General features: G+C 53.3%; 1 protein-coding gene across 8 annotated transcripts in view; it reads left to right on the forward strand.

Annotated features, from left to right (window-relative positions):
* Positions 1-14,159, forward strand: part of Ift122 (intraflagellar transport 122) — a 50,671-nt gene that overhangs the window by 31,233 nt on the left and 5,279 nt on the right. For all 8 annotated transcript variants that reach the window (XM_063237763.1, XM_063237764.1, XM_063237765.1 and 5 more), the window contains 7 exons: positions 409-549; positions 3,157-3,210; positions 5,454-5,615; positions 8,631-8,797; positions 10,701-10,872; positions 12,037-12,139; positions 14,017-14,157. In XM_063237763.1, coding sequence (XP_063093833.1) covers positions 409-549; positions 3,157-3,210; positions 5,454-5,615; positions 8,631-8,797; positions 10,701-10,872; positions 12,037-12,139; positions 14,017-14,157 — 940 coding nt within the window. The remainder of the gene's footprint in view (positions 1-408; positions 550-3,156; positions 3,211-5,453; positions 5,616-8,630; positions 8,798-10,700; positions 10,873-12,036; positions 12,140-14,016; positions 14,158-14,159) is intronic.

A 14,159-nucleotide genomic window follows, 5' to 3' on the forward strand; every position in this document is an offset into this window, starting at 1 on the left:
CATCCGCTCATCAAGAGTCAGCACCTCTGCTACATGGAGACCTCCTCATCTGGGGCCACTCCCAAGTCTCCTCTTCGGGGAGAGCTGGTGCCTGGGGCTAGAGGGCCAGGGAACCCAGAGCCAGCCCCTTGTCTCTCATCACTCAATCCCACAGATGGCCAGCGCCCCCATAGAGGGCCCCTTCCTGTGGTGTGAGAGTGTGAGGATCGGGATTTTCCAGCACTGGCGCCCTTCCGCAGTCCACAGTCTTGTAAAGGTGCTGTGTGGTCCTAAGGCAGGCCTGGGGTGCTGAGCCTGTGAGATGGGCTCTGTCCCAAAGCCCCCCACACACAGGTAGGCAAGTACAGACTCTGCCTCTGCACTGCTCAGAGCCTCATCTCTCCTCCCTGTCATGACTCCATGCTGCAGTCTGCCCCGATGTACCAGTACCTGGACAGGAAGATGTTCCGAGAAGCCCACCAGATCGCCTGCTTGGGAGTGACTGAAGCAGACTGGCGTGAACTGGCCATGGAGGCACTGGAAGGATTAGAGTTTGAGACAGCAAAGAAGGTAAGTGCCAGCTCAGCAGGAGCCGGACTCACTTTCTGGCAGTGTGGAGGAGTAGGTAGGAGCAAGAGCTAGGCCATAGGCCCTCAGTGGGCCTGGTGGGAACAGCCTTGGGAGTTATCAGATCTAAGCAGACAATACTTACAGGCCCAGGTCCTAGAGAAGCAACAGGCCGGTTCTGCTGCCACTTCTTAGCTATTATTTATGAATAGCATGTAGCTGAGACCCTGGCCTGTAACAGGCACTCCATTCCCCTCAGCTCTCACTGTGCTCAGGGGAGCTAGTCATGCTCAGGCTCTGAGGCGCTGTGGTCTTTCCCACATACCTGTGGTCCAATGCATGGGCTTGATTCATTGTATCATTTCCTGGTTTAAGCAGGCGAAGCCAGAGTGGTGGCTGGAACACTCAGCCCCATCTGGATCTGAGAGAGCTGGGTAGGTTTCTGAGTCGGTTTCTAACCAGGACTGAGGCAGGGAGAAAGGGCTTCCACCCTTCTTCATATTAAGCATGGAACCTTTGTCCACTGTGTCCAAGGCCCTGGGTTCCACCTCTAGCACCAAAGCAAACTAACCTCCTGTAAGGCTTCTTGGCACCTCAGTGTGGGGAGAGTAGAGGCAGCTCAAGGAATTTAGGGTGTGGGGATGTCTTCTTTGGAGATAGCTTCCTCCTCCTGCCCCACCCAGAAATGCCAGAAGGGATGAGAACAAAGGATTCCTAATGTGTTTTGTTTGTTTTAGCTCAGAAGGAAGTTAAAGATTCATCCGTAGATTGTCACCCCACCACCACCAAAGGCCACTTTGTGTTGTATCACAGCACTGCCCAGCCCAGTGCTGTGGCTGTGTAGGTGCTCAGCAAAGGTTGGAATGGATAAAGGGAATGGGACTCTGATCCTCACTTCTTCTTGTCCTGTATCAAAATACACTCCCTGAGGGCCAGGGGCTTAGCTTAGTGGGGCGTAAATACCTGCTTGGCAAATGTGAGGTTGTGAGTTCAATCCCTGGTACCAAAAACAAAACAAAAAAACTCGGAGAATACAAATAATTGCAGTAACTACATGGAATTTATTTAGTTGTTTTAACAGACAAATACAAATTGCATATATGGGCCACATGATGTCTAGCAAAGCTGCAGGATTTTTGACCTCCATAGGGACTCCCTGTCTCAGGCACATCCAGGTCCCTGCTTGTCCTCTAAGCCCATCACCAGTACAGCTGTACACACCCACTAGGTGGCGGAGGAGAGCCACCCAGTGCCTACCCACTGCAGCTGGCACACCACCACCACCCGCCTCCACTTCCCCCACCCCTATCACACTTGGAACTCGTGACTCTGAGCACTCTGTAGCACCCTGACTCTGCAGAACTTGAGGACTGCTTCTCCCTGAGGTTCTCAACCCAACAATCTTGATGGAGAACCCAGAAGCCTAGGGGAACCGTGATTGAAGGCTGGGAGTAGATGCAGGCACTGAGACCTGGGTCCCTCCTTCCCCTATGCCCTAAGCTGGGTCTGGACAATGGCTGGGCCTCAGCCTGGGTAGGAAGGCAGCCCGGTGACCTTCAGGGCTCCCTCTGGCACTCGGCTTCTGCGGGCCTGCCTTGCCTGGGAGCAAGGAGGCGACAATCTAGGGAAGAGGAATTAACAGCCAGGGCATAGTCTTGGCTGGTCATAGTCCAGCGTAGCTGTGGTCCTAGCCACTTGCAAAGCTGAGGCAGGAATTCAATGGATGGCAGAGTGAGAGCCTGTTTCAAATAAAACAAACAAACAAAAATCTCCACTTACCAGCTGCCTGATTGTACCAGTCTGTGATGCTTTCCTTAGTTTGCTGCCCGTCACCACCATGTGCGGACAGAGTGCCATCCAGTTCTTACAGACAGCTCTTAGCTCAGAGAGGTGTTATGTCTATTTTCTGATGTGGCCCCCAGGCTGGGGAGAGTTCAGAGACCAAGCTATATTCATGTCTAGGTTTGAGCCTCTGACAGGGCACTGGGCCATGTCGAACAAAAGACACTACTCCACCACAGTTGTCTAAGGTGGCAGAGGCCAGATGACCTGGTCGTTTACCTGTCTTTCAGGCTTTCTAGGAGAGGACACACACTAAGCAGAGGGCTGGTTTGCCAGGTTACCCTGTGCCTTAGATCCTTAGATTATAACCCTGTTTCTGGGCGAGCAGAGCTATCTCCTGCTCACGTCTGTACCACCTGACTCCTGCACAGATGCTGCTGCCAAGATCATCACCCATCCTCTGTGGATAGGGTCTCCCAGGGGGGCTCTGGCCCATCCTGCATTGTCACAGCTTTGTCTTCCTAATCCCGAAATTGTGGATGCAGCCAATGTTACTTTGCTTTCCTATGCAGACTAATCCAGGATACCGCCTGATTGGCCAAGGCAGATCAGTGTTCCCTCTCCCGTCCTGCAGCTTGCCTTCTATCCCCCATCTGTTCTTTTTTTTTTTTTTTTTGTCTTCTTCCTTTTTATCGGTACCAGGGATTGAACTCACGACTGCCTGCTTGCAAGGCAGGCGCTTATGCCGCTGAGCTAAATCTCCAGCTCCCTGTCCTCCATCTGTTCTGAGATTGAGAGGTGGCTGAACTCACTGTTCCTTCCCCACAGGCCTTTGCCAGAGTACAGGACCTGCGCTACCTGGAGCTCATCAGCAGCATCGAGGTAAAGACCAAGCTTCTGCCTTCTCCAAAAGCCAAGGCCTGGAGGACAGGAATGGCCTGGCATGTGGCCTTGTGGGCTCAGCATTGCAGGTGATAGTGCCCTGGATGGGGATGTTGAAGGATTACCTCCTGCACAGAACTGCTAGGAGGACAAAAAAGCCCCTGGCACCTGGCTGTGTCTCTGTGGCCACACCCTTTCAGGCTCCATGTTCCACAGCACATGCTCTATGTCCCATGCCTGCAAGGGGAACCATGGAGAGGCCTGTAGAGCCCCAGCTTGTGCTCCTGGCCTTGTTAGCTACCCAGCCAGCCTTGGGCAGCTGAGACGCTGGTGCTAAGTATGCCATTTGCTAGGTGACAGGAGCACTATTCTTAATTTCTGTGTATCTCAGTGCTGTCTGACTCTCTGTAAAAAGGCATACATATTTTTTCCCCTGAACAGATTTATTGTGAGGCTAACGGAATGTGAGATACATTTGAATTCCCAGATGGAAGCAGGGAGGAAATCAGCACATGTCTTGCCCTCCCTTATGCAGCTTAGGGTAACAAACACCTGTCTTAGGCCAGGCCTTGTGCCGAGCCTAGTGGGCAGAGAGCCAGGGTGGGGAGGGGCCCAGCATTGGGGACCAGGGAGGAACAGGGCAGCCTTGAGTGTGGAATCCACCCCATTCCCCTACATGGCCAATGAGGGCTCCACCCATGTCCCCACAGCTCAAAGCATGTGCCCAGTGGCTGTGTTCAGTGTCCCAGGGGTCCACAGCCTGAGATGTGCATGCTGTGGAAACCTATTCTGCCTGCTTCCCAGCCTCCTGCTGCCTTTACCCCAGCCATCTACTGCCCCGGGGTGCCACAGGGACACAGTGTCTTGTGCGGCTTTCCTAACTGCGTGGCTAAGGGTACTGTCTCCCTGCATTGCCCAGTGCCACTGCTCCAGGTCCTCACTTACACCATGGGACACAAGGTCTTTCTCTACAGCTCTTGTCATGAGACTGTCTGTTTCTGCTTATGGGTGATGAGCTAAAGGTTGGGGCACAGTCAGACTGTGGCTCTGGGTCCTCCTCATGGCTGGAGGCCTGGGCATTGCTGGGCTTGGCCTGGCTTCAGATAGCTGAATGGGCTCCAGAGGTGCCTCCCAGACTGCTGTAGAATCATTGTCCTGATGGCCACAAGGGATGCATCCCATAGGGCAGCCTGCTGTGTCCTTGGGGCACTGTGGCCAAAAACCCATGCCTAGAAAGCCTCCTTCATTGCATCTATTCATAGCCTTGAGTTGGATTAGTTGGAAGATTTGCTCAAACTATGTGAAGGATTTATTATTATTATTACTATCATTGTCATAAACATAGCTTGTTGCTTCCAGCTGTTGAAATCTTCACTAGCCTGTCTGGGAATTTGAACTAAGTCTTCTCTCCTCCAGCCTGGCACGCTTGCTAGCAAATGAGTAGAGTTGCTGCGGGGATACAGGCTGGGTGCTTTCCCATTTTTCCAAATACTCACATGCAGGTGGCTCTGCTCCATCTCACTCTGAGGTGCTGCTAATCACCTCAGAGTGCAGTTGGGCATCATTGGGCACTGTCACATGCTTCAGAGGATGGGTTCATAGGACACAGGGTAGGCCTCAGTTTGCCAGAACTGAGCCTGAGGCTCTGTCTGACCTTGACCTCATCCTCTTGAATCTGAGCCTCCTTCATGATGTCATTGTTACACAGGGCTCCCCGAGAGCAGTGAGGAGCTTGCTTGTGTACCTGGCGTGTATCTCGTGGGTAGCACATGGCACCCCTTTCATCTCTTCAGAACCAGGCGCACGGGGAGACTTATGTTTTCTGTGGCCTGCCCTGGGCAGAAACCTCAAATTTTCTCCTTGTCTGTCATTACTGGACCACCACTCCTGGCCAGGCTGGGGACTTAGGAGGTCCTGATGGCTGGGGCCGTCAGCAATTTGCAGTGCACTGTCCAAACAGTCCCCCTGCTGCCTGGAAGAACGCACAGGAAAGCGGCCTGAGGAATTTCCTTTAAGCAAACAAAGGTTTCCATCTCTTTTTATCTTCACGGGTCTGGAAAAATCTCTGCTTTTGTTGTCAGGCGTTCCCACCATAGCCGTAGGTGGGAGAAGCAACAGCCCAGGAGCCACAGTGGTTCCGTTGGAAAGCCCAGGGCCCCGCCAGAAATAGTAGCTCCAGCTCTTGGTACAGGCTGTTTCCTGCCAGGCTGAGGGGCCATTTCCTCTGCTTCTAATTTTTCCAGGAGAGGAAGAAGCGGGGAGAGACCAACAGTGACCTATTCCTGGCAGATGTGTTCTCCTACCAGGGGAAGTTTCACGAGGCTGCCAAGCTGTACAAAAGGTGCGGGCGTGAGGACCTTGCACTCGCTATGTACACTGACCTGCGCATGTTTGAGTATGCCAAGGTAATGGTGTGCCCCGGCCAACTGAATGCCACACCCAGCCTGTGCCCAGAGAGGTGATATGGATTCAACACTCTGACCTTGGGGGGCTGGCTTTTTCAGTGACAGAGGCCTGGCTATATTGCTGGTTGAGCCTGACCCAAGGCTGACCTTGAAGGCTGACTTCAGAGAGACAGAATGTGACAGTTCAGACCTTGGTCAGCAACCGGTATGGGGCCTTCTGCAAGTATCGGGGCTCCAGGATGTCTCCCACAAATTCTCCCAAGCTTTGCCAGAGACTATCAGGGGCCAGTGTCCTTGGACACGAGCGGACCCTCCAGCGCTTGGTCTTAGCATATCCAGATTCAGAGGAGGAGCCATCATTAGCACAGGGCCCATTGGGCTCCATGAGATGGACTGGTGAGGTCTCCTCTAGGGGTTGTCTGACATACATAATTAGAGGAACCTTTGTTAACCTGCCTTTGCCTGGTGGCTCAAAGTAAGTCTTTAGCCACAACCAGCTCGTGGCCATGAATGACCACTTCCTCACTCATAAGTCCAAGGTAGAAAACCTCCCCAGTTTGTTCTGCCATCTGTCCCCAACCATGGCTCTCTTTCTTTTTCTCCCCTACTTAGCTGGTGCTGGACTGCGATCCATTTCCCCTGCCCCCTTGCAGGTACCTCCGTCACATGCCTCAGGGCCTTCTGCCTGTCCCTTATTATTACCCCTTTCCTCTGCTGTGTCCCCATCACACACCTGCAAGGCTCCGTGAAGCATTTACACTTAGATCACCACACCAAGGAGCATGCCCCAAGTGGGCAGTGGTGGTATGGTCAGAAACATTTTGCGGTATCTGGAGCGCAGTGTGGCCTTGCAAGGCAGGTAAGACTGTGCACTGTGCCCTGCTGCCCCTAGACATGAGGGCTGCAGCTTGGGTCAAGTCTGAGAGGCACTGCAAGTGCAGGAAGCTGCAGGAAGAGCAAGGAGAGGTGGGGCGCACCACCACAGTGCAGGTTCCTGTGAGTCCCAGGCCCCACATCCACATCTCTTGTCCGACTCTGGGTTCACATGCTCCATCGGGTCTGTCTCTCCAAGGTAAACACACTGGGCTTGTTTGGAGTTTTAGTTTTATATCACAATTCCAAGTAGGTCAGTTCCATTTCAAACTGTCACTGCCGTAGCTGGAATGGGAGAAACTGCACACATGCCCATTATGCCAAGTAGGAGACAGTGCTTATTAACGTGCGGTGTTTTTGTTTACTTGAAAATTGCTTCCCAAGATTCAATCTGGTTTTCGGAAAATTTTTAAATTACATTCCCACGTACAAATAAATTGTATGCTTTCCGGATAAGTGACATGTTTGTATACTGATAAAGGGAGTTACAATGCTCTTAACCCCCATGTAGTGCATTCTTATCAGAATTACCCACTTGAGAACCTGGTCTGCCTCATTCATCACTCAGCACGGCCTTGTTCTGTCCACTTCAGGACAGTCTTTACCATGGCCCCAGATAGTGTGTAAATTAGCTTTGTGAAACCAGAAGGCCTTTGAAAACCCAGTTTGCAAGCTTTGAGGAGCCAGTTAGACTCAGCATCCATTAAGTCACAGCCCCCAGCTGAACTGCTGGTGGGGATCAGGTATGTGCTGGATGTGGTCCCCTGAGGAGACCACCCAAATATACACCCCCAGTCCCTGACCTTCTGCCTGCTGAACTGCCCAATGAGGGACATCTCTGATCTCAGATGAGACTGTTCCTACCACGCTGGGTCTATAGTTCACCCACAGGTAAGCAGTTACCAGCCTTGTGTGGGCACAGGGAGTACAGGCATAGTACCAGGACTGGAGTGTGTCTGAGGTAGCTCTCTGAGCCCTCTGTGCAGGCTGGAGGGAATCACAGCCAGTGAGGTGGCCCTTTCTCATACCAGGTCCTCAGCATCCGGGGAAACTGCCCTTCCTTCCCTCCCTAAAAAAATGGGTTCTCAGGCTGCCTTAACCAGTGATTTTTAGGGGCTACATAATTACTCTGGAAGCAAATGAAAAAAGAAGTATACTAATTGTTGGAGTGGGTTTTTAGCATACATTGACCATACTTTCATGCCAAATGCATGTTAATCATGCAAAGGAGTACTTTTCTATACTTGGTGAGATTGGTGTGCAGCTCTCTCTGCAGGGTCCATTGTTTCTCAGGCAAACTGTCTTCTAATACTGTGACGAGCTGTAAGCTTTTGACTCCTTTAAAAGCCCCTTCTTGCCACTGTCAATGCCCAGGCTACCTTAACCATGGTGTCCACCTCCCACAAACACCTGGTTTTGGGGGCTGCTTCTCCCATACTCAAGTGCCAATGACCCAGAGAGCCAGGCAAGCACCTGCAGCCAGCACCAACCTAGGACCTCAGGCTCCTGTCCTTCACTCCTGTCTCAAGGGACCTGTCCACAGCCTCAGTGCCCATGCTTCGGTCCTGCTCTAGGCCAGCCCTGCACACCCTACAGACCTGACCTCAGAACAGGGCACTTGCACACATTAGTCAGATCAGGTGCTGCCCAGCTGTTCCTAACTAACTTCCACCTCCAGGGTGATAATAAAGGGGAGACACCCAGGTTCAGGCCACAGAGCACTTGAGAAGTGAGACACTGCCGGGGTAGAGTGGCTGAGGGAGGGCACCAAGGCTGATCCTAGAGCCCTGTGCAGTGTAGCACTTTAAATTTAGGGTAGCAGCTGTTCAGTTTGTCTGCAGCATGTGGTCTCATCCACATTCTATGAATGACAGAGGACTGACTGTTTGAGGAAGTCACATCCACAGCAGAGGGGTGAACACCTGGTCAGAGCACCACTCTGCAGAGGAAGGAAGGAAGCACCAAGGGCCATGGTTTCCCCAGAAGCACCTGTGGGTAGCCTGAAGCTTGGTGTCCCCAGGGACTCTAGGGACTGCCCCAAGGTCCATCATGCTCTGGGCCCCACCTGCTTCCTGGCCACCACGCCTGATGTTGGCACGGGAAGTCCTGACCAGAGCACTTCTGTTTGCTTTGCTTCCACAGGATTTCCTTGGATCTGGAGACCCTAAAGAAACCAAGATGCTGATCACCAAGCAAGCGGACTGGGCCCGAAACATCAATGAGCCCAAAGCTGCGGTGGAGATGTACCTTTCTGCTGGAGAGCACATCAAAGCAGTGGAGATCAGTGGTGACCTCGGCTGGGTAGATATGTAGGTCTCACCCCTGCCCAGGAGCGCAGGGTGGTGTGTCACATCATGCCATCTCATATCATGTTATGTCAGCATGTTTTGGTAAATATTGCCTTGCCTCATTAGCCAAAACATTCAAACCAAACATACAGATGATGGATTCTCTGGGAAACGAAGTTAAACAGGTGGTTGCTGCCTTTGAGGAGCTCCAGAGTCCTGGGGAGGTTTGGTAGGGACCAGGGAGAGAACACCGGACCTCAGGCTGCCTTCTGCTGTGTGTGTTAGTCTTGGCTCTGTGCTGACCTAGCAGCGTTTGATGCCCACCCCATGGTTGGTGTTTCCACACTGATCTTGCAACTGGGGAAATTGAGGCTCACAGAACACGGATTGAAAAGGGCCACATAACTGAAAGGTGCAAGTGATTGCCAACTCCAGTCTCAGGCTTCAGCACCGGGAGTGCACACCGTGGGAACAAAGGGTAGGTGTCCTTGAGGGTCACAGGAGGAAACCTGCAGGACGTCTCTGCAGGGTCCCTGGCTGGAATGGGAGTGGGGGCCACAGTGGGCCTCCATATCATGCCCAAGCCTCTAGATTTAGTTCCTTAGCAGGCAGTGAGAACTGAGCTTTACCTTCAGGCCAAGCTAGGGAGGCAGGTTGCAGGCAGCCAGAGCAAGAGGGAATCAGGAACCAGTGCTGAGGGGGTGAGGGAGAGAAGGAGCTGGAGCCAGGCAGTGGGGAGGCAGGTGGGCAGAGGCCAGGTCTGAGCTTTATTAGGCAGATGCCACACCCCAGCCCTCCAAGTAACCTCCCTGTCTAGACAGACGGCTGCACGCAGGGCACCTGTAAGTGCATGCACACACACACACACACACACACGCACAGTGTGCCCTACACGGCAGGCAGGAGGGAAGGAGAACAGGAGCTGCTGAGGCAGGCCAAGTCTGGCCTTGGAGATGGAATTTACTCTAGAAGTAGTGCCAGGGTCCAGCAGCCACGCCAGGACCAGGCAATGGTGTGGCCCTTCACAACCTGCCACCCCTCTCCTCCTATCTGGGAATCAGGTGTTTCAGGGACCAAGACAGAAGGCACAGTGAGAGCCAGGCAGGTCTCATGCCACTCTTTCCTCTGGCTTTTCCTGTCACTTTCATTCTCAAGTGCTGTATCAGGTGACCTGGGGACACTAAACCAGTTCAGGAAGGAGACCTTCATCTGTTGTCCTTTTCCCAGGCATGCTGTGAAAGGGCCACTCCTCCAGGGACATGAGTTTAATGGGTAGGGGCTCTGCAGCTCTCAGGGTGCCTGTGCCACCTTCCCTAAAATGTGGTCTCTCTCTTTGGAACAGGATTATTTTTAGATGCCATTATTATTCCACACACAGACTGACAGGACTTTCGTGCCTGCCTGCCTCTGGGAGGATCTATCTTGGCCTCTTTCCCCTCCTCCTTCTCCCCTTCCACCACCCCACCAAACACAAGCTGGGGCTCATGCCTTGCGAGTGCTGGTTTCACTTCAAACCCCAGTTGGCCGTAGCCAATACACACATCCCCTGTGGCCCTTCCACACAAGCTTGGGAGGACCAGGCCCCCTTGGGAAGATGTAGCAGGCGGCTGGTGCCTGAGGCCACTCTGGGCCTGCACACGCCCTTTCCTCCAGGGCCCATGAGAGGGACTTGATGCCAACCTCTGCTCCTGAGTAGGTGCCTCACCTTCCACCCACTACCAGAGTATGGGATGGAAGCAGTTGCATGTACTCTTAGAGTTCCAAAGGCTCACTGGGACCTGAGAGAGCCCATGGACCCTCATCTCCATTCCTATTTCTTGCCATGTAGATTGGAGACCCCTATGACAGGTGCTGGAGGTACAGGTGCCATGGAACCTGCAGGCTTCCTTTCCTCAGGTCTTTGAGGCTCCTCTCTCTGGCCCAGGTTGATTGACATTGCCCGGAAGCTGGACAAGGCTGAGCGAGAGCCATTGCTGCTGTGTGCACGCTACTTTAAGGAGCTGGACAGCCCCGGCTATGCTGCTGAGACTTACCTGAAGCTTGGGGACCTCAAAGCCCTGGTACAGCTGCATGTGGAGACCCAGCGCTGGGATGAGGTAAGGGATTACGAGTGGCCCTGAGGCTGGTGTGGTGCAGGGCTGCCCACACACAGAGGCCGTGTTGGCCTAGCAGCCAAGGGTTCTGCCTGCATCCTGAATCCATGATGGAAGCCTTCTTTTAAAGACTATTCCTTGTTCACTCCACTATCCACAAGATCCTCATCAAGCTTCCAGCACTGGTCCAGTCTGCAACAGGCGTGGGGCTGGGAGTCTTGGCCTGAGTTCGCCTCCAAACAGCACCACAGGCTCAAAGCACCGTTATTGTAGAGACACCTGTGTGACATTTAAAACCTGCCAAGGTGCATTCTGGCAGAAAATGGCACCATAGTCTCCCGTTACTGGCATCCCAAACATGCGTGGTTCTGGGGCTGTTCTACCCGCCCTCCTCACCACAGCCTTGACTCTTGGGGGGCAGGCAAGGGAGCTGGCCACAGAGGTAACTGGGCGTGGCTGCCTGTGCCATGCAGGGTTGCACTATTTGCCTGGCCCAGGAAGTCTGTTTACAGCTCTAGCAGCTGATCTAGGTACCCACATCCTACCTTTTGTCTGCCTTCTAGGCTTCACTAGACAGTGATGAGGTCACTGACAAGAGGCAGTAGTGGCTTCTAGGATAGACATAGCAGGAACTATGTCAAGCAGCAGGAGCCAGTGCTCTGAGGACACCTAGGCCTGGCTGCAGGTCACAAGCCCTTTGTGCCTGGTTGCCCAGCTCCCACCTAACAGGTAGCCCAGGGGTTAGAAACAGCCCCAGTCCCCACATGGCACCACAGTACTGTCATCCAGCAGCTAACAAGCAGCAATGACAGTAACGTCAGCCCTGTTTCCTTAGGTGTCGCCTGCAATTAAAAGAAATCTGTTTGCAGCGCAGTGGGAGCCCACGCAGAGCCTCAAAATAAAATGTTTCCGATTCTGCACCGCCTCTGTGGTCCAGAGACAGACTGTGTTGTTATTGAATTCAGTCACTTGCATATTGCTGTTAATTGCCTTTTGTTTTCAAAGAGCAGTTTGTTTTTGTGTTGCTGGGGGGTTGGGAGGCTGTCCCTTGAGCTGTCAGGCTGGCAGTGTGACATCCCTCCTTCACAGATTCAGCCAAGTGCCATGTTTCCTGGGCTGCAGGCTCCCAGGCCATATCACTGAGAGTGAATGCTTGTGCTCCTCCAGGCCTTCGCTTTGGGCGAGAAGCACCCCGAGTTTAAGGATGACATCTACGTGCCTTATGCCCAGTGGCTGGCAGAGAATGACCGCTTTGAGGAAGCCCAGAAAGGTAGGTGCAGGGTGGTCTTGCACATCTGTGAGTCCTGGAGGGGACAACGAGACACAGTCTTGGAGCCTGAAGGCCATTCCCTTGCTTACCCGCTGCAGGCCCAGGTGGCTCTGGTTTCTACTCCCAGCCCTGTAGATGCCGAATGAAGCACTGCATCTTCTTCTGTTCCCATGACCTCTAAGGTATAGGCACTGTGCAACCATTCTCGGTGCAAACTGAGTGTGTAGCCAGGCGTGGTGGCTCATACCTGTAATCTCAGCAGTGGGTAGGCTGAAGCAGGAGGACTGTTGCAAGTTTGAGACCAGCCTGGGCTACAAAGTGAGCTCAAGGCCAGCCTGAACTACATAGCAAGACCCTGCCTAAAAAAAAAGGGGGAGAGGGGCAGAAGAATTTGCCTGAAATCTCACAGCTTGGAGGAGGCAGAGAGATCACAGAGCCAGGGTGCAGCGAACTCAAACAGTGCCTGGCACCATCCCCACCAGGGATAGGACTTGAGCATTGCCCCAGCAAGGCGGCACAGCAGCATCTCAAGTAGAAGCCAGGGCAGCTGTAGAGCTGTGACTGGTCACATGCGTCGTAATCAAAAACCCAACTCCCCTCCCTGTGGTGGGCACCTGCTGGCTGGGCATTAACCTACACAACCTTGAGTCTTGCCAGCAGCCCTGCGGGGACCTGGAGGCTAAATGTGCTGTGCGAATTTGCAGAGCTGGCAGGTACTGGGGCCAGCAGCAGGCTGACCTATCTGCCGAGGGCCCTAGTTCTTTTGGGCTGCCTGCTGCTGGGCAAGGCACACCTGCCCCACCCCACCCAATGTCTCATCTATGCTTTTGTGTGGTGTCATTGCCCCCTCAGACATAGTATGGACCACTGTTCCCTGCTAGGCCCCTCCATGAGAAGCCATGAAGGACGGCTTGTTCTCAAGCACTTCAGAGTTCGCAGCATGCCCAGCTGCTGAAGTATCTGCTTGTTTGGGCAAAACACATCAACCTCTCCGTCTGTCTATACCGCCCTTCCAAGAATCCATTGCCATAGTAACTTGGTGCTCAGACAGGAGCCTGGAGAGGGGAGTGGGACAAAGGCCAGGCTTCTTCCTCTCCGTGGCAGAGGATGTGGTTACCTGCATGTCCACTTGTGGGCAGGTGTTACAGCTGGCAGCCCCAGCAACCCAAGGAATTGGCACAGAGCAGGAAATGTCTGTAAGATGAAAGTAGCAATGATTGAGACATCTACTTACCTGTTTGTGCAGTCATCTGATCTTGAGAGTGGAGCCAACTCTCTCTGGGTTGACATCTGACAGCACTGTGGGAGGGGCACCAAGGCCTGAGCTGGCTCCTTGACCTTGGGCAAACACTGCCTGCCCGGCCACACCCAGCTCATCACATTACTACAGGGCTGGTTTTCCCTCATCCAGTCTGTCATGAGAATCCGGTGTTAGCTATGAAGTGCTGTGGAAACCACAAACTCAGTCGGGCAGATCCTGTCAGCTCGCTCAGGTCATAATGATTTGCACCTCCTGGGGTGTGGTGGCATATCCTTGTTTTTCTAGCACTTAGGAGTCTGAGGTAGGAGGATTGCAGTGAGTCTGAGGCCAGCCTAGACTACATAGTAAGACCCTAGCTAAAAATAAAAATAAACAATAAATAATTGAAGCTTTGCCCAAGGATGAGTTCTCCAAGGGAAGGGCCGGGTCCCTAGCTTCTGCTCAGCCTTTCTATAGCAAGTGACTGTTTCCCAGCCAAGAGCTGCATGCTTTATTCAGAACTCACTTTCCTCTGCTGTCTGTGCCTGGCAAGTGGCGTCCCAGCCATGTGCCACAGGTGCCCTGTGTGCGGCCTCTCTGTGGCTCCCCAGGCTGACCTATGCCTGGTGCCCTGCAGCGTTCCATAAGGCTGGGCGGCAGGGCGAGGCAGTCCAGGTGCTGGAGCAACTCACACACAATGCAGTGGTGGAGAACAGGTTCAGCGACGCTGCCTACTACTACTGGATGCTGTCCATGCAGTGCCTGGAGATCGCGCAGGGT

The sequence above is a fragment of the Cavia porcellus genome, unplaced genomic scaffold (genome assembly GCF_034190915.1).
Source record: "Cavia porcellus strain 051 isolate PalLab524CR breed Dunkin Hartley unplaced genomic scaffold, mCavPor4.1 scaffold_27, whole genome shotgun sequence".
In the NCBI taxonomy this organism is placed as follows: domain Eukaryota; kingdom Metazoa; phylum Chordata; class Mammalia; order Rodentia; family Caviidae; genus Cavia; species Cavia porcellus.